Source organism: Xyrauchen texanus, chromosome 17 (assembly GCF_025860055.1).
Source record: "Xyrauchen texanus isolate HMW12.3.18 chromosome 17, RBS_HiC_50CHRs, whole genome shotgun sequence".
Lineage (NCBI taxonomy): Eukaryota > Metazoa > Chordata > Actinopteri > Cypriniformes > Catostomidae > Xyrauchen > Xyrauchen texanus.
In genome coordinates, this window is record NC_068292.1 from 1,922,501 (window position 1) to 1,949,007 (window position 26,507).

General features: G+C 36.9%; 1 protein-coding gene across 6 annotated transcripts in view; it reads right to left on the reverse strand.

Annotated features, from left to right (window-relative positions):
• LOC127658413 (aryl hydrocarbon receptor nuclear translocator-like) overlaps positions 1-16,908 on the reverse strand; it is a 46,904-nt gene extending 29,996 nt beyond the window's left edge. For 3 of the 6 annotated variants that reach the window (XM_052147690.1, XM_052147689.1, XM_052147693.1), the window contains exons 1-14: positions 16,654-16,908; positions 16,058-16,096; positions 13,874-13,973; positions 12,839-12,877; positions 12,678-12,725; positions 9,796-10,009; positions 7,815-8,025; positions 7,622-7,724; positions 4,039-4,104; positions 3,859-3,944; positions 3,027-3,103; positions 1,219-1,353; positions 1,009-1,083; positions 743-894 (exon numbers count right to left, since the gene is read on the reverse strand). In XM_052147690.1, the coding sequence (XP_052003650.1) occupies positions 743-894; positions 1,009-1,083; positions 1,219-1,353; positions 3,027-3,103; positions 3,859-3,944; positions 4,039-4,104; positions 7,622-7,724; positions 7,815-8,025; positions 9,796-10,009; positions 12,678-12,725; positions 12,839-12,877; positions 13,874-13,973; positions 16,058-16,096; positions 16,654-16,672 (1,364 nt within the window). In that variant the 5' untranslated portion in view covers positions 16,673-16,908. Of the gene's footprint in view, positions 1-742; positions 895-1,008; positions 1,084-1,218; positions 1,354-3,026; positions 3,104-3,858; positions 3,945-4,038; positions 4,105-7,621; positions 7,725-7,814; positions 8,026-9,795; positions 10,010-12,677; positions 12,726-12,838; positions 12,878-13,873; positions 13,974-16,057; positions 16,113-16,653 lie in introns of all 6 variants that reach the window. The other 3 variants (XM_052147691.1, XM_052147694.1, XM_052147692.1) reach the window with 2 other exon arrangements.
• Between the last annotated feature and the right edge of the window lie 9,599 nt (positions 16,909-26,507).

Consider the following 26,507-nt stretch of genomic DNA (forward strand, 5'->3'; position numbering starts at 1 on the left):
ATTGGAGGTTGTCGTCTGGCTGTCCGCGATCTTAACGTTGCATGTCTTGCAAAACGCTGTTCGTCTTTTGCCATCTTGATAATAATTTTTGAAGCCGAAAGCGATGACCCTCGGTAACGTTACCCCTCCGGCTGACATGTTGATGTGTTGTTATCTGATCTAAGTGGGCGTGGTGTGCGTAAGGTACGAGAGGGCATGGCTGATGATAGCCTATAGTGTTGTGATCCAGTCATGACAAAACTATTCTCAGCCTGCACTCCAGCTGGATCAACTTATTTTTTATTAAATAATTTATATATTTTATATTCAAACTGAAAACATGATGTGATTAACACTCAAGTCATTCAAGTCTTCGTGTCTCAAGTCAAGTCAAGTCCCGAGTCTTTAACTTCCAAGTCCGAGTCAAGTCTCAAGTATTTTATTTTTTGTCAAGTCAAGTCACAAGTCATAAAAATAGCAACTCGAGTCGACTCGAGACCAAGTCACCAAGTCACAAGTCCCCATGTCTGTTAAATAATAAAAAATTTAATTAAAATTTAAAAAAAAAAAAGTGTCAGCACTAGCATGTAAAAGAACAGTTTTGATTGAAAAGTTTTGATCAAATAGAGAGCAAACAAATAGCTCATAACAATTAGGTCTGTGTACAATTGTGAGCGTTCATGCATAGGCAACAGTTGCGCTACGCTGCATTTATGCATGTTGTGTGTATGTATCTGGTCTTTCGGTTCATTTCAATACTCACTTGACATTGGCGTTGGTGCATATAATGTACTCAATCTCCTCTGAGAAAGGGTTCTGGAAGGTGAACGAGCTCATTCTCATCAAGATCCACTCGTGGGATTTAGAGCGGAACCGGAACATCACTGTCAGAACCTGACCTCGCAGTTTCACCACCTACATCAAAGGTCAAACGTTATTGCCATGACTTTCCACAATCATGAACATTTTAAATTCCTCTGAAATCTCCAGGTTTGTATCATTTAGGATCTAAATGACACAAAAACACACCTGCAGAAGGCTGTCTCTTAATAAGCCCTGTTCTTCTGGGTGTGCAAGATCTAAAACGTTCTTCCCCAGTAACTCCTGTGTCGAACAAAAACACAATAAATGTGATGTAAAATGCAACCCTCAAGCTCATCAGCTGTCCTCAAGAAATGCAGGGCCATCTTATTGCCTTGCTCCTTTTCCTATGGATCTAACCCAGTCTGGGGAGCCTACCTGAGGTTGGTAGCCCACTGTCGCCAGGCAGCGATGATCCACAAATGTATAGACGCCTTGACAGTTATGGCGAGATATAAATTCCACTGGAACGCTGATGTTACTTATGTTGGTGTAGCTTGGACAACAGGTTACCTGCAAGAGGTCAGAGGTGGCAAGAGGGTTTCTAAGGAGTTGTTCATATTTTAAGCTTTTAAAAGGAAAGGTTTACCTGTTAATGCCTCATGCTGCTTTTTTCCATACATTGAAAGTGAATAGAGATTTGGGCTGTCGAGCTTGTCATCAAAAATGACAAAAAAAGTACCATAAAAGAAGTAAATGCACTATATTCCAAGTTGTAACAGGGCGGAGGGCAGGGCCAGGTCGTGATTCCACACACCCAGCCACTAATCAGGCTAATCAATCCTCAGAAAGGGATAAAGGCCGATTGGAAGCTGCAGTGCGAGAGTGAGAGAGATTTACGGCCAGCTGTCCGTCACCATTGTGTGTTTGTCTTTTTGTTTAGTTCTTCATTAAACTCTTATTTATATTGCCAAGCTGATTCTCGCCACCTCCTTTACATTAATTCCTTTACATAAGTCTTCTGAAATCATATGATAACTTTGTGTGAGGACCATACCGACATGAAAGTTATACACTTAAGTGAATTACAGCTTACATTTTGGTCTGTTCCTTACACAAAGCTTCAGAAGACTTGAAATATAGTCATATAAAGTGCTTTAAAAGATAGTTCACTCAAAAATGAAAATTCTCTCATCATTTGTTCACACTCATGCCATCCCAGATGTATATGACTGATATTTTAAAAGAATATCTCAGCTTTGTAGGTCCTCACAATGCAAGTGAATGGTGACCAGAACTTTGAAGGTCCAAAAAGCACATAAATTCAGCATAAAATTAATAAGACTCCAGTGGTGTAATCCATGTCTTCAGAAGCAATATGATAGGTGTGGGAGATATACAGATCAGAATTTTAATTATTTTTTTTTACTACAAATCCACTTTCACACAACCCCCCCCCCCCCCCATGCATGTTCACGAGAGTTCTTCTGTTTTTTGCAGATTTGCATCATGTGCATATCGCCACCAATTGGGCTGTTGTGCAGATAGCATTTATTTATTCTTTTACTTTGCGTTATCCACCCCAATTTTTTTCTCCTTCCTTCTCAGTAGGTGGTGTATGCACAAAGAATGCAAATCCGAAAAAATACAGAACATCCTCTTGCGAATGTGCATAGACGGGATGGTGAAAGTGTAGAATTATAGTAAAAGCTGACTTCAATATTGATCCGTTTCTCACCCACACCTATCATGTAGCTTTAGAAGGTATGGATTTAATGACTGCAGTCTTATGGAGTACTTTTATGCAAACTTTATGTGCTTTTTTAGAACTTTGAATTTCTGGTCACCATTCACTTGCATTGAATGGCATAACAGAGATGAGATATTCATCTAAAATTCTTCATTTTAGAGAAAGTCATACACATCTGTGACGGCATGAGGGCGAGTAAATGATGAGAGAATTTTCATTTTTGTGTGAAATATCCCTTTAATGGGGATTTTATGGTGCATTATGTCATTTCTGGAGCATGTCAGCCCCTGGTCCTCATCCACTTTCACTGTCTGGAAAAGAGCAGCGTGAACATTCTGCTAAACTTCTCCTTTTATGTTCCACTGAAGAAAGAAAGTCATACAGGTGTGGAACAACAAGAGGGTGAGTAAATTACAGAACATTTGTTTTTAGGTGAACTACTCCTTTCAATGTTCCACAAAGCTAATAAAATCAAATGGAAAAAATGCAAAAGTACCTGTAGCCGTCCAATGGCAACTAGGCAGAAACGATTTCCTTGAGTATTATCAGCCTCCTCTTCAGAAAGAGTAACTCCTGAGAGAGAAAGAGAGGATTAAGGGACTATTTCAGATCTAGTTGCTGTGTTCTGATTGGACACTGGGAATATCATCTCTCTGTGGACAACAGCAGCTGGTCTGATGGGAGGTCACTTCCTATGTATTGTTCTGAAATACATCCGAAATTCAACAATGGGCCATCTATGACCATCTTGTTATAACTGTTATCACAACAAAGCCAGAGTGAGAGTGAGTTCATTCCATGCACTCATTGATCCCCTTCATTTTCACATGGTAAAAGGTGAACATGGAAGTATTTAAATTAATAGCAGGAGGCAAAACTTTCCCTCTTTTAAAATAGTTACTTCACTTCCTACAGACGTCATGATTAGTAGTATTTTCCCCAAACTCGCACATTTAGAGATTAAATGGTGTAAATGGTGACAAAATTGTATTTGAAAAAAAAATGGTATCACATTTTTACAGCATTATGTAAATTAATCAGTCATTTTTTTAAAACAATTAGATATTACCAATATATTTAAAGTGTACTTTGAAACATTGCTCTATTTCACCATTCATGATGAGCTTGAAATATGACAACAAACTGAATAGTGAATTATAGGTTTATGGTCAAAATCTCTAAATCTGTTGGCCAACGAAATGGCGAAAATTTAAGAGCAAAAAAATCATGAGCTTTCGATTTGAGGACAGTAAAATTATATCTTGTGTTAACTGCCCCAATTGAAAGGCAAACAATGTTTTTTTTTTTATGTGTGTGTATAGTGTTACCGGCAGGAGGCCAGGATTTGATGTAGCCTGTGCAGTGTACCACCACATACTGCGGTTCACCGTCCTTAGAAGGACCCAAGCCATTCCTGCAGAAGCAATAGGAGTCTTAATCTATGCCCATTTGTGGATTGACATCTATATATATATACACATAAAGAAAAAAAGAGAGCACAGTCTAACCTGTTTCTGCTTCTCAGGAAGTTGAGTCTGTTCATAGACTCTGGTTCTACTGGACAAACTCCACATCTGAACAGACACAAACTATTAGTTTGACACAATCTGACAAGTGTTTGAGGTTCAAAATACTACCCAAAACTAATAAAAACAATACTATTTTGGTGACATATTTTAATGTTTTGTATAAAGAGTTCAAGGCATTTTATAATTCCCTGTCATTTAGGCATGTTTATGTTCACACAGGCAGAAAAAAAAAAAAATCAGATTTTTTTTTTGCCTGACTCAAATCCGGTTAGGCTTTGTAGTCTAAACAGGATAAATGTGTATTCACAGGGCACTTAGAAGGGAAAACAATAATGATGGCAACACTGTGGAATCGTTACAAACAGAATTTTCAATACAAAATTACTTGAAAAGTGAGTTCAGAATGACCGTTTTAATACAAAATGGTACAGCCCTCAACAGTGGAAGGTAAAGTCTTTGAGGGGAAAAGGGAATAGGGATGATCACTTCGGAATTGAACGCACCCATGTGTCATGTACAGTATGTTACAGGGGAGCCAAAGCAATGTAAACCTCTTTTAAAATGATAGTTCACCCAAAAATGAAAAGTCTCTCATCATTTTCTCACATTCATGCCACCCAAGATGTGTTTGATTTTCATTCTTCTGCAGAGCACAAAGAATTTTAGAAGAATATTTCTGCACTGTAGGTCTATACAATGCAAGCGAATGTGACCATAACTTTGAAGGTCCAAAAAGCACACAAAGGCAGCATAAATGTAACCCATACGACTCCAGTGGTTTAATCCATATCTTCAGAAGAGATATGATAAATGTGGTTGAGAAGACGACCAATATTTAAGTCCCTTTTAACGATTAATCTCAACTTTCGCTTTCACATTCTTCTTCTTTCTTTTTTTGGCGATTCACATTCTTCATGCATATCGCCACCTACACCTAGGGAGGAGAATTTATACTAAAAAAGGACTTAAATATCGATCTGTTTCTAAACCTCACTTGCATTGTGAGGACCTACAAAGCTGAAGTATTATTTTAATTTATGTTCTTCTGAAGAAAGAAAGTCATGCACATCTGGGATGGCATGAGGGTGAGTCAGTGATGAGAGAATAAATGCAAAGATTTTTGGGTGAACAATTATGTTTTATTAAATACATACATTGCACTACCCACCCAAAGAGATGCACTAAGGTATGGTAACACGTTTCATGCGAATTTAGGACAGAAAGCCTTCAATATGGGATGTTTCGCTGCATGCTTAAATATAGGACAATAGGCGTCCAGTATGGGACATAATAATTTTGGCCAAAATATGGGACATCCCAGCTAAAACAGTAGAGTTGTAAACCCTAGCCATACCAAACATTGTATATGCCACCTCTACCATTTTTTAAGCCGTTGTCTGTGACAAATGTGTTAATATTTGGATACTGCCCTTATGAAAACATAATCAATGGCAAAACATCCACTGCTAAACTCTCATGCATGATGCACATACAGTTGAAGTCAGAAGTTTACATACACCTTAGTTTTTCACAATTCCTGACATTTAATCGTATAAAACATTGCCTGTCTTATGTCAGTTAGGATCACTACTTTATTTTAAGAATGTGAAATGTCAGAATAATAGTAGAGAGAATGATTTATTTCAGCTTTTATTTCATCACATTCCCAGTGGATCAGAAGTTTACATACACTTAATTAGTATTTGGCAGCATTGCCTTTAAATTGTTTAACTTGGGTCAAAAGTGTTGGGTAGTCTTCCACAAGCTTCTCACAATAATTTGCAGGAATTTTGGCCCGTTCCTCCAGACAGAACTGATGTAACTGAGTCCGGTTTGTAGGCCTACTTGCTCACACATGGTTTTTTTAGTCCTGCCCACAAATTTCTATCGGATTGAGGTCAGGGCTTTGTGATGGCCACACCAATACCTTGACTTTATTGTCAAGCCATTTTGCCACAAATTTGGAGGTGCGTTTGGAGTCATTGTACATTTGGAAGACCCATTTGCAACTGAGCATCTTTTGTCCCCATGTGCACTTGCAAACTGTAGTCTGACTATTTTATGGTGGTTTTGGAGCTGCAGCTTCTTCTTTACTGATCAGCCTTTCAGGTTATGATGATATAGGACTAATTTTACTGTGGATATAGATACTTGTCAACCTGTTTCCTCCAGCATCTTCATAAGGTCCTTGTTCAGGGATTGATTTGCACCTTTCGGACAAAACTAAATTCACCTCTAGGAGACAGAATGTGTCTCCTTCCTGAGCATTATGATGGCTGCATGGTCCCATGGTGTTTATACTTGCGTATTGTTGTTTGTACAGATGAATGTGTTACTTAAGGCATTTGGAAATTGCTCCAAAGAATGAACCAGACTTGTGGAGGTCCACAATTTTTTTCTGAGGTCTTGGCTGATATCTTTTGATTTTCCCATGATGTCAAGGAAAGAGGAAATGATCAAGGATTTGTTGCACAGCTGCTTTAAGGCACAGTTAACTTAGTGTATGTAAAATTCTGATCCACTGGAATTGTTGTAGTCAACTAAAAGTGAAACAATCTGTCTGTAAACAATTACTGAAAAAATTACTCATGTCATGCACAAAGTAATGTCCTAAACGACTTGCCAAAACTATAGTTTGCTCATTTTAATCTGTGGTGGTTAAACAAAATAGTTTTAATGACTTCAACCTAAGTGTATGTAAACTTCTCACTTGAACTGTAATGACATCTAATTTGTACATGCTAGCAAAAGTGACTGCAGTCTAAACAGAGAAAAAAATCAGATCTATCCACATATAAATGGCAGGTTGAACAGACAGCCTAAAAAAACATTTTGGTAAAATAAAATGCTGCACAACAGAGCTGCAGAATATTAATGAAAATTAATAAGTCAAATTAATAATTAAACAAAAACTGATTACCTGTGGCACTAGTTTGCTATGACTGATTCACAACATGCTGATAATACACTTACATTTGTGATATTCCTTAAAAATAATAATAATAATAATAAAACATCCATTTAATATTATATAATTTCATATGTATTATTGCTACATTTTGAAAATTATATTTTTATACAGCACTTATATTTTTCTGTCTTCAATTTCATACATCCAGCTGAATAAAGTGGGACCTTTGAGTTCTTTGTGTTTGTGACGGGTTAGTTATATCAAGCTTCCTGGGATAATCCCGTTGTGACTCAAGATGAAACCTCAGAGCTGCACCGGAGGAGTTAATAAAACAGCAGTTTATACTCTAAACACTCTGCATGAAACTTAAGCACCAGCAGTGTGTGTTGAGTTTGTGTGAGTGTGTGCGCACGCTACTTCGTTACTACCGGTAAACCACGCAACCCTAGTGTGAACAAAGAATTAGTCGCATCGGCTTGGTGTGAACAGGCCTTAAAGGAATACTTCATGCATAAACTGTATACTGTCAACATGTACTCACCCTCATGCCGCTGACAGCATGCCCAAGGTTTGGAGCAACATGAGGACGAGTAACTGATGAGAGAATTTTCACTTTTGTGTGTACTATCAGTCGTTGTTCATGTGTCTCACCTCATCCTGCAGATGAAGGAGCGCCTTGCACCCATACTCGTCCTTACAGATGACTGACCCGCCTCTTTCTTCACTGTGCCCGTTTTCAGGTCTAACATCCGACCTGCAGGGAGAACATGAGGATGTTATAAACAGAAACTGACTGAGAAAAGAATGACATAAGAGAAGGAGTGAGGCAAAAGCTATTTCTCACCAGTGTTGTTTTCACTAGTGGAGAGCTGCTCTCTGAGTTTCTCTGCGTCATCTGGATGAAGCTGGTCGTACAGCGAGGATCCAAGCCAATCAGATTGAGCCTGGTTCAGAACTGGTGTGACAGAGTCCGACACGTAAACAACGCGGCCGGTCTCACATGACACAACGAACAAGAAGCCATCAGCAGCCTCCAGAATCAGATGCTTCAGCTCCTACAGTGAGAAAGACAGAAACATGAAATGGAAAGGTAAAGAAAAAATAGGATGCATCTTAAAACCTAGTGAGCTATCTCGCAGACTATTGCGTATGCACATGGATGTGCAGAGACAATTTTATGGGCAGGGGCGCTAAACCCTTTTGATAGGCAGTTGCTTCAAAACTGTCCATCTGATGGGGGGGGGGGGCAGATTACAATCTCAGTCGGACTGGGTGGGTGAGCATCCAAAAAAATTGTTACGCAACAATTATTTACTTAAAGCTGTTTTACACTTCAATGCTTAAACAAATTAATTACACTTTTATCAATGGAGTAAATAGGGCTGTTAATGTATGAAAATATGATTCTTTTTTTTTCCCTCCCCAATTTGGAATGCCCAATTCCCAATGCGCTCTAAGTCCTCCTGGTGGCATAGTGACTCGCCTCAATCTGGGTGGTGGAGGATGAATCTCAGCTGCCTCCACATCTGAGACCATCAATCCATACATCTTATCACATTGCTTGTTGAGCGCGTTACCATGGAGATCTAGTGCGTTTGGAGACTTCACGCTATTCTCCGCGGCATCCACACAAAACTCACAACCTGCACCAGCAAGATTGAACCACATTGTAAAGATCATGAGGAGGTTACCCCATGTGACTCTACCTTCCCTAGCAACCAGGCCAAATTGGTTGCTTAGAAGATCTGTCTGGAGTCACTCAGCACACCCTGGATTCCAACTTGCGAATCAGGTCAGTGTCTTTACACGCTGAGATTCCCAGGCCCGAAAATATTATTCTTAATAATTAGTCATAAAATTTGATTAAATTATTTTGTATTTTAGTTATAGTTTATAGATATTTTTCAAAATATGCTGAAGACTAAAATATATATGCTGGGATAATTTGCACTATCCAGTTAAAAAAACACCAACAAAAAAACAAAACACCTGGGACACATTCACTAGTTCAAAAACGCAATTGTGGATAAGAAATAAATGCTTAATGCATTGTGTTGAACAGAAGAATGAACTACTATAAGAAGATTCAAAATCTTCTCATTCGTTTTATTTATGGAATACTATAAATAAAAATAATAATACTATTGTTACGTTAATTATTGAGCCAATATAAAGAAAGGATAATATCATGTCTGACTTTATACAAACAGACACAAACAGACGGTAAGTAGACTGCTGAAAAAGCATAACATTGAAAATTATCACGGGAACATTTACTGGACCAACAATGGAAAGATAAATTAAATCTGTAATCTATACAGGCAGATAAAGCCAAAGTATACTTCGGTCAGACACAGACACTCACATGATGCAAATTTCGTCATCAGCAGAGGCTCGAGCACTGAACGCACACAGCCCTATTTACTAACCGGGCATCTTTGAACACGAAGACAGCATATGCGCCTGGAAATATTTGCAAGGTTATGTTGGCTTGACAAGACTATCTAGCAAGAAGTTTGTCTTCCTGTAGTATCTGCATATACTTATTAAACTACAAACTTAATTTATTAATCTAGTTTAAACTTTCAGACAAGGCTTTGTCAAGTCAACATAAAAGTTTATCCAGCACTGAATGTTTTAAGGGTTCAAATCTAATTTATTTTGGCATTTGCAGACTCAGTATCGACACTGGAAACACTGGCCGATTGAACTGATTCTGAATAATAACCGGTTCTCGATTACCAACTAATTATTATATGTGTGTGTGTGTGTGTGTGTGTGTGTGTGTGTGTGTGTGTGTGTTGAAGAACGTGTTGACGTCTGACCTGGTCTGTGAGGAAGGAAGGTTTGTATGTTCCATCTGTGCCAGTGTTGCCGCTCCCTCTGAGCGATTTCATGTGAGATACGGCCATGCGCAGGATGGTCAGCTTGTCTGGTTTCCGTGCCAATGCGCTGCAGGTGGGCACCATGTCCGACAGCTCTGTGACGTAAGCAGTCATCTTATTTCTCCGCCTCCGCTCGATCTCGCTGTGATTCTCCCTGAGGTAAGGAGGTCAGAGCAGCAGAGATGGGCGGATGGACAAATGGAATTGAGGGAGGCAGACAAACACAGCGGGAACTCAGAAAAGGTGGAAAGCAACAATGAGAAAAACGAGGGAGGAGAGAAATTTATGAAGCACTAAATAAAGGCTGTATCAATGTGCTCGTAAAATGAGACGACATAAGCTCATCTTTAGATGACAAACAAATGTGTATGAAAGATCTTATGAGAGCTGAAAGAAACAGCCTTTTAAAACGGCCTGGGGAAAAAGGAGAGGGGAGGAGAGAACAGTGCTCAAAAGAAAACACTTAAGTATAGTGCAAGAATGTGACAATGTTTAGGACTGACAGTGATCTGAGCTCGCAGCAGTGGGTGATCTCTTGATCTGTTGGTGAATTCAATAAACCTTCCTGTTAAAATGGATGTTCTGGGTTTAACACAAGTCGTCGGTGCACTCTGTAATATTTGTGTGTATACATCACTAACACCTAGGCAAAAACAGAAGTCTCAACATGATGGCGCTCAAGAATGTCTGCCCAGCACCATACGTAGAATAAACCAGCTTTTGGTCCAAGATGGATATGACTCACAGGGAGTCTTAATCTCATGTGAGTGCAAGTTATTTTAAACTACCAAGTAGTGGTCAATCGATATACCGGTCAATATTTGTTATTTTAGACTTGCCTGCTAAATTTTCTCATTTGGTCAATTAGTAAAACAAACTCAGCAGACAAACGTGAGCTTACTTTTATTTTATTACTATCGGTTTATTTTACAGATAGCTTTTGTGTGAAATTTGGAGTAAATATAATGCTAAATAGGGCTGTGCCATAAGAAACAAAAAAATTTTTTTTATAGATATTGTGATTGCAATTTTAATTTCAGGAGGGGGGAAATGGTCTTTGCATAAGTGATACATGATTAACAAATGACTTTATGCCTTTTCTTTATTCATCTTCCCGATTTCATCTTTGTTCTCTCACTTTTGCGCACTGCATTGATTAGGGAGATCTCGTCAGTGTGCAAACGAGTGCACTAACAAGAATAGCAGATTAAACATCACAGAACATCACGATTTTCATGTAATTAATTGTGCAGCCCTAATGCTAAATACAAATGCATAACATTTTTAGCAATTTTATTTACATGACATGTACTATCATATTAAATTGTGTGATCTAATAAACAGCTGCATTTTTTTGGGCTAGATATCAGCATCGACCATGAAAATAAACATTGGTCAATCACTACTAAAGTTTAGCAATTAGCATACAAACACACACACACAAAATCACTGAGTACACATTTAAGCTCTATACACATTATCATGTTGATTACCTCAGCAATCATTTACCAACCCTCAGTTTTTTAAAGAGCAAAAATCACCTACACTTTTTTGAAAGCAACAGAGGTACAAATTCCATGTTTATATAGCAAGAATGATTAAATATGTTAGAACTAATATCTAACAAAATTAGCCTAGCTTGAAAAGTAAGTGTTGGGACTAAAGTAGGCGGATGAACTTGTAGTTCGTTTTTCACCGACACAATTCCTGTGGGTGGATTATTATGTTGGCCTGACGAAGCTATTCTTCAAACTTAGTTTTTTTTTTTCTCAAAATCTCTAAACCGAAACCAACATTTCTACCAATAACTCCTCCCACAACTTTCAAGCTATACATGCACCAAACTTGGTACGGACCTTCAGACTGCTCTGGAATAGTGTTCTAAGACTTTTCTAACTGATAGGACTTACGGCTTTCACACAGTAGATTATTAAAAAACTGAAAAATCCCATACTCTGACGGAATGTTCAAATGAGCCAATGGAATACTCATTCATTCAAACTCCAACTGTCAAAAATTCAAAACTAAACAAATCCACAAAAGGCCTTAAATCTGCATTAAGTTGCGCTCACTCTCTCTCTCTCTCTCTCGCACTCTCTCTCTCTCTCTCTCGCTCTCTCTCTCTCTCTCTCTCTCTCGCTCTCTCTCTCTCTCTCTCTCTCTCTCTGTGACAGTCTGTCTGACCAGTGTTTCCCACAGGATTTTGTGAGACTGTGGCGAGTGAGCCTCAGACCCTCTAGGAGTACATTTTAAAGTTAAATGCATCAGTCTGGTGTATTTTGAGATCAAAATTAAGAGGCTAGACCTATAAAGAACTTTGTGATCTTGTAAACAATTCTTCAGGATTGAGAGGGAACTGACTGACTGCGAGATGCTTTACCGAAGCAATGCTGCAAAACACAACGTTACAGATCTTCTACGTTATTATGTGAAGTGTAAAAATATTTTCGGTTCATTATGAAAGTGTGGCGGGACAAATTAGACTGTTGTGGGCAGCCACAGTCTAGCTAATTAATGAGAAACACTGATGACTATCTAACTAGCTGGCTGTTTGTCTTATTGTAATGACTGTCCATCAATCTTAAAACATTTATAACTCATTTAAAGACAAGGCTTTGACAGGCCAACACAAGTTTTCTTAACAAACTTCAACTATATAGTTCTCTTTGTAGTCATTTTTGAAAATTTACGGAAAATCACAGATCGTATTGCAACTTTCCATGTCTCAAGTTCTTACACTCATATTCCAAGGAACGCATTAATTCTCTCCCACACAATGCTCGTCTGACTCACAAAGCATTCTGATTTCCACCAAGCAATACCTGGCAAATCTCTCTTTGTCATTTGCCCCGCTTAAGTCATCATCACACCTGTGGAAAAGACAGATCAAAAAGACAGACACATTTTTAAACATAGTCATAGACATAAACCTCATAGCAGTTCAAATTTGGGTCAAACATTTGAGTCACAAATCATGACTAACCTGAACAATTTGCTTCCCTCATCGTCCTCGAAGTCCGAGCTACAAGAAAGGGCGAGAATAAACAGAACCAAGCAAAATTCATATTAGTCAGTAACTGTTTAAATTGCACAACTGCAAAGACCACATTCAAACATTCCCACATTTCGCCACGCGTTCAACAGACAGATAAACGGCAAGAGCAGACTATTGAATAAAATCAACCATAGATGTTCTTAAAAGCACACTATTGTTGCTTAAATCCAAAAAGTATTTCTTGTGAATTTGTTTCTGGAAATCCACTGTTGGCTGTAACGGCGTGTGCGGCTCTCCAAAACCCCATGTCCGAGTGCGATACATTTTGACCACACAGGATGTGTATAGTTCAACCACAAATTCAAATTCTGTTATCATTTACTCATCTTGATGTTGTTCTGAACTCATGTGAATACAAAGAAGATGCACAAAAGGTAGAATGTTTATGCTACTCTTTTACATGCAATGAAAGCAAAACAATTTAACTCTCAAAAAAAACTAAACAACATAGAAGTAACAAAAGTAGTCCATGCATTTTGTGCATTATATTCGAAGTCTTCTAAAGTCATACAATACAAACAATGGCATTAGTTACAGAAAATCTTTCCTTTGTAATAGTTTTAAATGATCATTTCTGATTGCGTATATTCAAATACATGTATGAAGCACATTAAAGAGTATGACTATTTGTATGACAATTACTAAGTGTGAAAGCCCTATAACAGGTCAATCGCAACATTTGTTTAACAATTAATTGCGAGCCAAATGTTATGTAATCTTGACAGACCTATCGACAGCCCCATACCCATCCATTTTCAACAGCCAGAACATTCTGTAAATTCACTCTGTTAGTGTTCCACGGACCACGGCGAGTAAATGATGACAGAATTTGTATTTTTGGATGAAGTGTTCTTTTGACAACTGAGATCAACTGATCATGAGCAGTATTACAGCGCTAATCTACTACCAATCAGCACTTTTATATTTAGAGAAGACGGCTCAGGGTTCACAAGCAGTACTTACGTGGCTTGTCGCTTGTTGTTAGCCTTTGGCACAACTGCAGGACTGTTCGAAAGAGATACAGCTGATGTGGCCATAGCTAGTGAAGAGACTTCAGGCATATCTAAAACACATCCAACACACAGTGTGTGGGTCAAACTCTACAGACAGCCTTGTCAATGGACAGTGGATACAAATGGATAGTATTAAGAATACATTTTCATTAAATATTGAGTGCATTTTCAAAAAGAAGTGCTTATTTTGTGCAAATTGCATTTTCTACAGTTATATTGTTCTATATATAATTTTAGCAAATACATTGCTCATTTGACACCCGGCACATGTCAGCATCGGCTATTAAAATGCCCATATGGCTTATGAACTGTGCAACACCTTTAATTTACTCTGCAACACATTTACTGTACATTTGCTGAACTTTGAGATAATTGAGAAAGACACATTAAAGGAAAAATCTGATGATCCAAAAAGTATTTGGGCAATTTTAGACACTCGAGTCACACTAATACAATGTATGCATTTCATTGCAATAAATAAATAAATAAATAAATAAATAAATAATGTAACTAAGCGACTTGCAAGCAAGTGACATTTTTACGAGACATTTTTGCAATCACTTTTTTGCAACTGGTGTCTAGTTGTTCATTACATTAACTACATGTTCCACTGACCTTTTATAAGTGTACTGCATTTATATCTATTGTTTTATAACTGGAAACCCAACACAGTTCTTTTTGTGAACAAGCTTTGCTTGAAAAGTGTACTTGTGTACTAATTATTTTTACCGTTTTAACAGAATATTCCTGGTTCAATACAAGTTAAGCTCAATCGACAGCATTTGTGGCACAAAGCAGAGAAAAAGAACAACACAGAAGGTTTCCATCATTCAGAAGTGATCATCCACATGCTCTATTCCTTTTGCAGACTTTCCACTGGGAGCGCTTTGGAGTGGTATGGGGTATGGTATGGGGCTCAAACATAATGTTTATTAGTAACTCACCTTTTAATTAATTTTATTGGAATTTCTGTATGAAGAGACCTTACAGCATGACTATCATCATTGTTCTCCCTTTTCCCTCCCTTCCCCTTTGCAGTAGTTTCAAACATATTTCTTTAAAAAGAAAAAAACTATTAAAAAACTTTTTCATGATCTTACTTGGACTGTTTTCACAAACTGTTTTTACTGTAATTTTAACAATAAAAATAATTTACTGTAAAAAGTAAATGTACTCTCTTGTTCTTTTTACAATTATTTATACAGGAAAATCTTTTACATTTAAATAATGTAATTTTTACATCATTTTATTGTAAAAACTACTGTATTGTCTTTTAAAATATATTAAAACATTTTACTTTATATTTTACAGTTAATATTTGATAATCAATTAACAATTTATGTCTGTAGAATTTTACAGTATTTTACTGTTAAAATTTCTGACATTTTTTACAGTGTAGCTGTAAAATGTTCCACGTTGTTATGTCTGGTGTTCACGTCTCGCTGTTAGAAGCTAGTTAGCTGACTTCTTTGGCACTCTAATATGGCACAAAATGTCAACCTGAAAACTTCTATTGCACTTTCTCAGCTGATGTCCTTAATTCTTCACTGATGTGATTACACATGGTGTCATACTTGGACAGAGAAATTAAGACTACAGCTCAACAACACAAAACCTAGTTCGATTATAGTGGCTCATATGTGAGGCAATAATAAGTGAGGCAATTACAATGGAAGTGAATGGGGACAATTTTTGGAGGTTTTAATTCAAATATGTGAAGCTTATAATGTTATAAAAGAACTTACATTAATTCTTCTGACAAAACCCATGTATTATTTCAGCTATAATGGTTTAAATCATTGTTTTTATGGCTGTTTTAGCGTTTTATAACGTTTCATTGTTATTGCATCGTCAAGTTGTAAAATTACGTATTAGTATTACGGGTTTAATACAATTAAGCTCAATCGACAGTATTTGTGGCATAATTTTGATTACCACAACATCGTATTTTTGACTTGCCCCTCCTTTTCTTTAAAAAAAGAATAAAATCAAGGTTACAGTGAGGCACTTACAATGGAAGTGAATGGAGCCAATTTTTTAATGTTAAAATATTCACTGTTTCAAAAGTATAGTCACATGACATAAACAACATACATGTAAACATGATTTTAGTGTGATAAAATCACTTACTAACCTTTTCTGTGTAAATTTACAACTTCATTGCCATGATGATCTAAAATCAACAAACCCTAAAATTAATGTAAAAATGATGATTTAAACAACTTTACAGCTCAAATAATACATGAGTTTTAACAGAAGAATTAATGTAAGTGCATTTATAAAATTATGAGCTTAAAATTTCTGTCTTTTGATGAATAAGACCCTTCATTAGCCAAGCTCAAGTCCTTAACGCTGAGCTAAATCAAATTAAACTTTGTCAACACAGCACCAAGCAGACACAAATAGAGTGTGATCATCACATGTAAATGTGTCGCATTGGGTCTGTGTGACTGACAGCTCAACCACAATCTGCTACAAGTGTCAGATCAAACTGTCACAGGACCTGAGACTCTTTACAACTGACAAAACAGCCCTTATTTGCACAAGAAAATCATTAAAAGACCAACATTAGAAGTGAGTCCCGTTATGACTATATAAGCATGAGTTATCTGAACAGTTGGGCTAACAGCAACTCAAGCTAACTAGATGAATTGTTCATAACACGCTAAAACACCACAAATCAAACAATTAACCATTTAATCGTGTCGATTGTTTGGTTTCATACGATACCTGGATTAGTTGATGTCATGTCCGAAAGGTAAACGTGTTAGCATACGAGCTAACATCAACAAAACAACTTTCACAGAGACAAATCTTCCTGACCCCAATGTTTGTTTGCGTTACACTGCAATGTTATTCTCTCCCAGCCTCTTAAAGTACTTAAAAACAAATGTCATGACTCTAAACCGAGAGTCATTATGTCCACCGGTCCGAGCTGACGAGTTCACAGATTTTTAATAGTTGTCTTTCGTTCCTTTTCGTTGACACCCCCCAGTTTTAAAAAAAAAAAACTCTCCAGATGATCCAAAATGGCGCCCGATATTTCAGTAAGCAGCAGAAGCGCGTCAGAAGAAGAAACTGCTCGCCACTCGGCATTCAGCGCCATTATTAGCGTCACTGCACCAACAGCGCTCATACATAAGAGCTGTGTACTGAATCAAGGAATCTAATGTTCATTTATGTCAAGGTGATTATTTATTTTGTTAGTATCACTGGAATCTTTATGTATATATTTTCAATGGTTTTATTATGTGTACTGATTCTTTGGCAATATTGTATACAAAACAATCATGCCAATGAAGTATTTTGATAACAGAAAACTGAGAAGATCCTACTTGTCAAAGTGGAGAGTACATTAGGGGTGAGGACAGCAGATTAGTGGGGAATGGACTGGAACAGGGGAGAGTATACTGTATATACTATAACTAACTATCACAAAACAAATGCTTATCTCCAAAGAGCAAAATTGCAGTGTTGAAGTAGCAGAATCAGTCGTTAAAACATATGGCATACAGAATACGCAACATAAATTAAATCCAGACGCAATATACAGAAATACACAAGACTTAGTAATAAACTCCAAAAGTACAATGTTTTATAGAGATGTCTTTATTTTATAAGTATTTCTTTTATTTATTTATTTATTTATTTAATTTTTTCAATATAATGTTTTGATAATGTAATATTGGTCAATTTTTCGTTAGAGTGTAAAATTTGGCAAACAAGATGGTAATCTGAAAATTACAAACATGTAACCAATTGGAGTCTGGTGATCACGTGACACAACGCTGAAGCGACTGTCGAGTGGCTTTCCTTCCATTTATTGAAAATGTATTTGCTGTAAACTCAGTCGAAGGTGAGTGCGATTTAAATCAGATCAAATCACTTTATTGTCACACTACCATGTACACAAGTGCAACAGTAGGTGAAATTCTTGTGTGCAGTTCCGAGCAACATAGCTGTCATGACAGTGATGAGACATATACCAATTACAATAAACAACATACTTACACAACACAAATTACATATCAAATGTACACATACTTACACAACACGATAATTATATACAATGTACAGTAGACAATACACACAATATAGAATACACAATATACAATAAATATAAATAAGAGTATATATATTAAAATATATATACAGTAGATGTATTGAGGAGAATATGTTGACAGTCCAGTGTGAGATTATAGATTAATTAAGTGCAGTGCTAATTATTGATCCTGATAGATCAAGTGTTCAACAGTCTGACTGCTTGGGGGAAGAAGCTGTCATGTAGTCGGCTGGTGCGGGTCCTGATGCTGCGATACCGCCTGCCTGATGGTAGCAGTGAGAACAGACCATGACTCGGGTGGCTGGAGTCTCTGATGATCCTCCGAGCTTTTTTCACACACCGCCTTGTATATATGTCCTGGAGGGAGGGAAGCTCACCTCCGATGATGTTTCTGGCAGTTCACACCACCCTTTGCAGGGCTTTGCAGTTGCTGAGAATCTATTGGTTCAGTGACTGACCCATAGCTCCAGGGGTGCAACTACCCAGTGTTAGAGGGGTATGCAGCAACAATTTTGGCGCTGCATACCCCTCTACCCCATATCCACACCCCACACATAAATAAATAAGTTTGCCGGACATCATCATGTATGGGCTTCAAATAATAAAGGTTTATTTGAAAGTATATCAGACAGCCACTGTAGGCCTACGGTATATATGTACATATATACTGGACATTTAGTTTTGTGTAGTCTAACTAATATAACTCCTACCTGATGTCATCACTGGTCTCTCCTCTATACTTGATGCCATCGCCGACATCATGTCTGTCTCTTTTACCCCTTGCCTGTGTTCTTCTCCACTAAGACATTGTCAAACAAACATTATGTAATAGATTTTCCTTATTACTTTTTCCATATCAATAATATTAATAAATTAATCTGTTGGTATCAAGTGGCTCCCTCTACACTTCCACCTAATGTTAGACCTACCTTTTGCCTTCCCCCGTCTTTCCTGATCCACCATCCTCACACCTGAAAGAAATGAACTCACTGTTAAATAAAGCAGCCTAAATTCAATTCTTAAATCAGCCTAGTGATGGCATCATATAAGACAACTATTATGCAGTAAGGTTGTGCTGCTGTTGAAATTACATTAACATTTTGGATTTTAAATTACAGGGTCATATCTCTCTCTCCCTTTAAAGGTATGTGCTATATATAAATATATATATATACACACACACACATATCACAGATTTTTAAAGAGAGAGAGAGAGATGTGACCCTACCATAGGGTTTAACCAAAATCTAAATGTAAATATCAGCAACATTATTTTGCATGAAGTTAGCAAACACTTGCCAGTCTGTTAACATTAATATTTGTAAGCCTCCAAGTTTGCTAGCAAATCTATGCATGATTCCATGGTAAACCAGAGATATTGCATTAGTTGTTTTCCAGATTCTTGTCATTTATCGTACATGCTACCTTATATGTTTCAGTTTTCAGCTCAGCAACCTCGGTTTTGCATATTCTAAGCTAGCTAGCTACATATTCTGGCTGCTACATTCCCAGTCTTAGCAAACGCTAGCTAGTCTGTTAACATGAATATTTGCGAGCTTCCAAGCACAGACGTCACACTTTAAATCCTACCTGTTGCCTTTCACCATCCACTTATTAAGCTGCTGTCGCATCCCTTGACATGCAATCTCCTTTTCCCTCTTTCTTTTTCAGTTTTTAGCCCCCGACAGCTTTTTTGCTTTATCCATCTTTGAGTTTTAACGACAACTCACTCCTGCTGCTCACTCAGCTTCAGCGTCATGATATTACCCTTCTGTCAAAATAAATTCTATGATGGAATCTTATGAGGGCACCGGCGCCTACTCTAGCCTGTTAGTCCTCTAAAATTTATATAACTTTTTTATATTTAACTTATATAACTTTTATATAAATTTATAAAACTTATATAGCTTAACCATCGCTTTGGCGCCCCCATATAGCGCATACCCACTTTTTGCGCCACTGCATAGCTCTTACAAGTCAAATATACAATTTATTGATATGAATGACAAATAGTCATTATAAATATATAGTTGTCACTGTGGAACCTGCTTGTTTTGGTCTACAGGAAATGTATTCAAGTTATAGCATAAAATGTGTCAACTCTGTCCAATATAAATATGACAACACATCATGTGTGACTCCTATTCAGTATTGTATTGTTAACATTATCCTTTATAATATCATCTTTTACAAAACACTTGCATATACAAAACAAAGGTAACACTGTATCTGACTTGGACTTGGGAAATAATATATATATATATGTGTGTGTGTGTGTGTGTGTGTGTGTGTGTATATATATATATATATATATATATATATATATATATATATATATATCTATATACAGAGTGGGTACGGAAAGTATTCAGACCCCCTTAAATTTTTCACTCTGTTATATTGCAGCCATTTGCTAAAATCATTTAAGTTCATTTTTTTCCTCATTATTGTACACACAGCACCCCATATTGACAGAAAAACACAGAATTGTTGACAATTTTGCACATTTATTAAAAAAGAAAAACTGAAATATCACATGGTCCTAAGTATTCAGACCCTTTGCTGTGACACTCATATATTTAACTTCTTCTGATCATCCTTGAGATGGTTCTACACCTTCAATTGAGTCCAGCTGTGTTTGATTATACTGATTGGACTTGATTAGGAAAGCCACACACCTGTCTATATAAGACCTTACAGCTCACAGTGCATGTCAGAGCAAATGAGAATCATGAGGTCAAAGGAACTGCCTGAAGAGCTCAGAGACAGAATTGTGGCAAGGCACAGATCTGGCCAAGGTTACTAAAAATTTCTGCTGCCCTTAAGGTTCATAAGAGCACAGTGGCCTCCAGAATCCTTAAATGGAAGACGTTTGGGACGACCAGAACCCTTCCTAGAGCTGGCCGTCCGGCCAAACTGAGCTATCGGGGGAGAAGAGCCTTGGTGAGAGAGGTAAAGAAGAACCCAAAGATCACTGTGGCTGAGCTCCAGAGATGCAGTCGGGAGATGGGAGAAAGTTGTAGTAAGTCAACCATCACTGCAGCCATCCACCAGTCGGGGCTTTATGGCAGAGTGGCCCGACGGAAGCCTCTCCTCAGTACAAGACAAATGAAAGCCCGCATGGAGTTTGCTAAAAAACACCTGAAGGACTCCAAGATGGTGATAAATAAGTTTCTCTGGTCTTTAAATATGAAAAATTATATATATATATATATATATATATATATATATTCAGATAATTAAAATGCATTACATTCTTGTGGCAGAAGAGTTAATCATTAATAAGACAATACAAAAAGCATCTTTAGATTACAATGTATTGTTTACTACCATATTATTGATCATAAGTCAATCATTGGCATACAGTTCACAGCAATCCATTACACAAGTGAATTTGTCAATCAGTTGGAGATTTATTATGAGGGCTTGTTTAAGTCAATTTACACCTGCGTCAGACATTTTTATTTTTTTTATAAACAAGCCACATAGTACGCAATACTACAGATATATTTTACAATAATGCCAAGACATTATATTCATTACATAGTGCAATGGTTTCAATGCTTTGGAGTTGTTGGAGGTACAAAGAGTATTTAAATAATACTTCAAGTCTTTACAAAAAAGTGCAAATAGGGGCTTTATAGATATACATTTACACTTATGTATTAAAAACTTGGCAAGAAAAATAAACAGATTAATCAGAAAATATTAACTTAAGTTATAAAATCTGTGAAAACCAAATCGTCTTTATAAAACAAAGAACCAGTTAAAATAGAGGTACGTACAAACAAACAAACAAACTTTTCATCTACAGCATTACAGAAGGAGCAAAGTGGATCTATTTCAGTGAGCATGTTTCTTAAATAAAGATTGACTGGGTAAAAACGGTGTAAAAGTTTAAAGGACACCTGCTTAACCTTGTTGGTAATTAAATATGTATGAGGTAAAGATCATATGACCTGCGTCAGACGTGCTTGTGTCGCGTCTCGGGTGTGTTGCGTCATAAAAATAAAATGTTTAGTTCACTGTTTCAAGTTAAATATAGTTTAATACTCAATCTTTAAACACATCTTGAGATCCCTTAGTTCGTATTTGCGCTCCTTCATGTGTTTTGAACGCAAGTACGTAACGCACGTTTGTGTTGTGTGTCCGCTGAAGAGTTGTTAATGTTTTGTTCACTGTATAAACTGTGTGTTGCTCACACAGCTGAAATTTCACTTACGGCCCTCTGGAGTAAACAGGTGGTACTACAAGCTTGCATTTCTCAGGAATTTCTCAGGAAAGCATTGCGATTAAATGCGTTAATGTTTTTAACGCGTTATTTTTTGTAAAATTAATCGCACGTTATTAACGCGTTAAATCGATATCCCTAATATATATATATATAATTTATTATTATTATTATTATTATTATTATTATTATTATTATTATTTTTTTTTCCTGAAAGTATAACAAATGAAAAGAAAGGCACTTAACAACTCATTAAGCTCTGTCAGCTTTTGTGAATAAAGAATAAAGGGAAGGTTTTTAGGTAAAAAAAATCACTTTTAAAGAATGTTTTCTTGGGATCACATCAAAAACATCAGTAATAGATAAATAAATAAAAAATCTATGACTATTTGATTGTTTTTCATGTAAATTAAAGTGACATCAGAGACTGACTAAATTGTCAGTGGCCAGTCCAAGTCTACATAAATTACTTTGGTGCTTCTAGCATTGGCACAGTCTGTTGTTGTTAAAGTCTGAGACAGATTATAGTGAAGTATAAAAAAAAAAACTTGGTTTTAATTGTCCATTTTTCCTCAGTGAAACATTTTAAATCTAATATTCTGTATTTACTACAGATGCTAATTCAGAAATGGACCTGAATGCCACAACATTTTATTAAAATAAAATAAGCAGTTTGTAACACCTCCAAATGTGATTCTATCCTAACCTTTCTTATTTGGAGGTAAAATGTGTCTTAATGATTTCTTTAAAAATCAAAAAAGTTTTTTCTGTACATTGGTCATAAGAGAGGTTTTTAAAGGACAGTTCACTCAAAAATTTAAATGATCTGAAATCGCATGGCGTCATACGAGGGTCGGACAAAAATTTGGGAAGATATGGGGGTGGACATGTTTTCTTTAGTGTTGCCTTAAGTAAGAGCAGGGGAGTCATTACACTGATAATTATACATCAACAATTCAAAAAAATAATGATCAATTAGGAGTCATTATTGTTTTAGCAGAATTTCAGGGGCAAAGGTTGATTTTGGCTAATATATACGCACCTAACTTCGATGATCAGGGCTTTTTTATAAATCTTGAAGGGATGTTGCAAGCCACTGGCACCCCTCATGATAAAATATTGGGAGTAGACTTTAATCTTTTGATGGACTCCTTGATCATAGTGAAGCAAAAGTGTGTAAGCCCTCTAGAGCAACATTGCTTGTTTGCACATGACGTCACGGCACTGCGTTGCTGTGGGGCGGAATGCAGATGGAGGGCAGGAAGTGATTTTCTACATAGTGAAGCACTATCACGGTTGCTCAAATCCACCAAACCGAGAAACCACAAGGCGCTTTTATCGTGTACCAAAAGTTGTTGTTCATAAGGGGGAAATGCAAGAAATTGACTGAAAAACGCTGGAAAAATGGCTTGTCAACCTGCGTCTGCGGTCTGAAGGAGCCGAGTCAGTAATGCTCATATGTGCAGTGAGCACTTCGCCAAAGGTAAGTTAATGCAACTTATGTGGCTATGTTTATGTAACGTTAGCCGTTTCCGTACTTTGTCAAATTAAAGTAATTGTTTTTCTTTGTTTGAGTTTGTACCCCTGTAACTGAAAAAAAGTAACGTTAGCAAAGCTAACTACAAATTATTTTCAGGCGAACATAAATAACTTACCCTGCCATGCAATTACTTCTCCGTCTTGTTTTGTGATAATCCATGTCTTTAGTGTGGTTTCGGCAGACCTTTGAGAGTGGTTAACCTAATCGCGTAAACATCCGTAATGCTAACAACGAGAGGCGCCGCAGCGTTTAATGTTTGTTGTTAGGTTAATCCACAGGACAAAAAAGAAATACTACTCCTCTTCATAACATAAGGATCACGTCTAACATATGTTGTGATTTTCTGTTTATAGCTTTCTCCGTAATCGCATATAAACTAGTAAAGTATGGACTTTCCTCCATCTCGTCCATTCTGCTTTCACTTCCTGCCCTCCATCTGAATTTTGCGTGTCATCAGAATCACGTGATTGCAAACAAGCTATTGGCGCTTCACAGGTTGCGTAAAAATCTTGGTCTTACAGATGTAGTATTATGCATGCAGAAAAATTGCAACAACCTGATTTGAATCTAGGAAAACCCAACATTCTGGAATCCTGGAATTCTTCAACATCATAAATTAACGGACCAAGCATCAACAATCCTTATTAAGGGCTGTCTTTGGACAATAAAATGGTCAAGACATTCTAAACAACATAATTCAAAGCAAAAAGGGTCATTGGTCAGAAAGGCCCCTCAGCATCACCTTCTGAACTTCCACACAGTGTTAAAGCAGACTTTCCTTTGAAAGGTTTCCAAAAGACCATCAGATTTGCACGACTCTAATACGAACACATTTCATCTTAATCCAGGAACATTTAACACAAAATCACAGCACTTTACTGATTTAACCTTCTAAAATGTACAGAATGCAGTTAAATGTACGATTTATACAATACCTAGTCTTGCTAGGTAATTCTGAAAATTGCTTTGAACTGTGGTAACTTGTATAACTGACAAATTAATGATTATAGCCTGATGTACCTCTTTAAAATGCAGAGAAAGCTGGTGACAACGAATTTCATGCCTCTTGTACCATTCTCAAGATATAAAAGTTAACGATTAAACATGAACTATTTTGAGTGGGAATTTTGTAAAATCTGAAACAAAGGACCATAAAATCAACTGTTGAAAAAGACAGCCCAGTTGACCAGACAGGAAGAACACGCTCTCTCTCTCTCTCTCGTCTTTTTTTACTTTTCTGACTGCAGTCTTCGCTCTGGCTCCCTCGTGGTCTTCTCTGGATCTCTTCGGAACCAGATCCATGCCATGTGAGGTCCAAGGAAGCTCGGGACTCGAAGTACCAAGGAAGCCTCTCATTCTCTATGGTCCATTAGAAGGCCTCTCTTCAAAGCAATAACTATCCAATCTTACAGAGGTCCAAAACATCGACGGAACAAACTTTTGACCAAGAGCCAAGAACCAAGCAACACAAAGAACACAAGGAAACACCACTACATGCATGTACATCTCCAATATTGTGCTCTTTGGATTACTTTAGGTAATCCAGTCGATGTAGACTCAAATAAGGGTAAATGGTTCTTAAGGCATTATCAACAGACTCCATAAAGTTCATTTTCACAGTATTGATCATTTATTTCATATTCTGTCACTCTTCTCACCAACCTGTCTCATGTATATATGTGTTAGATTAGATTTATATTTAGAATAGTAATAAAGTTTGTCTGTATTCAAAGATGAATGACTGTGGTATATTTTGATAAATAATCTCATCCCGATTTCTGAAAGATTTCGCTTCAAAGCTATACCTAAATACGTGTGATTTTATTTTCAATAAGCCATGAGAATAATAGCACTCCAATAAGTTAATTAATCTTAATTCACTTATTAAAGCTAATTCCTTACAGTAGAAATTGTGAGTGCATACAACGAGACATTGTATTCCGATTTCAATGGTGGAGAATTTTATTCAGACAAATAATCTAGTTATTTGTCATTTATCTAATTTATAATGATTGTCAAACGTGACTAATTCCATTATATATGTTTCATTACATAGTAATGTAGAATCAGGATAGTTTAATTTAGTTCATAGCTCACATATTTCGAGACCCTAAATACCCCTACATATAATGGTGTTGAGAATGCAGTAACTTTAACGGTTCCTGTCTAAATTCATCAGTACCAAATACCCCTACACAGATATTTGGAGACTTTTAAACCCATCTGGTAGGGACTATGCATTTTTTTCATTAGTCTGTAAAATTTATTCTAGAATTTTTGAATCCATGTCTCTCATTTCATCAGTTGTTGATTGCGCAATTGAAAACATATCAGTCTCAGATCACGCCCTGGTGAGTTTAGAGGTGTTGCCATATATGGAGAAATATAAATCCTATAGTTGGCGCTTTAATGTATCCCTTTTGCAAAATCCTGAATTACAACAAATGTTAAAGGCAGAAATCAATGTTTATATGGAGACTAACTGGTCCTCTGTATCCTCCGCGGGTGTGGCTTGGGAGGCACTTAAGACACTTAGGGGTCAGAACATTCTTGCCTCATTCATCAAAAAACCCAAAGCACGAGAACTTGTGGAGTTGGAAGGTAGAATTAAAAATGCTGAGGAAGAGCTGAAGCGCTGAATGTCGTCTGATGGCCTCAGAGAATTGACCCGATTGAAATACAGATATAATACTATTTTGTCGTGAAAGGTGTGACGTTTTGGCTATTCCAGGCAAGATCAAAGTCATACG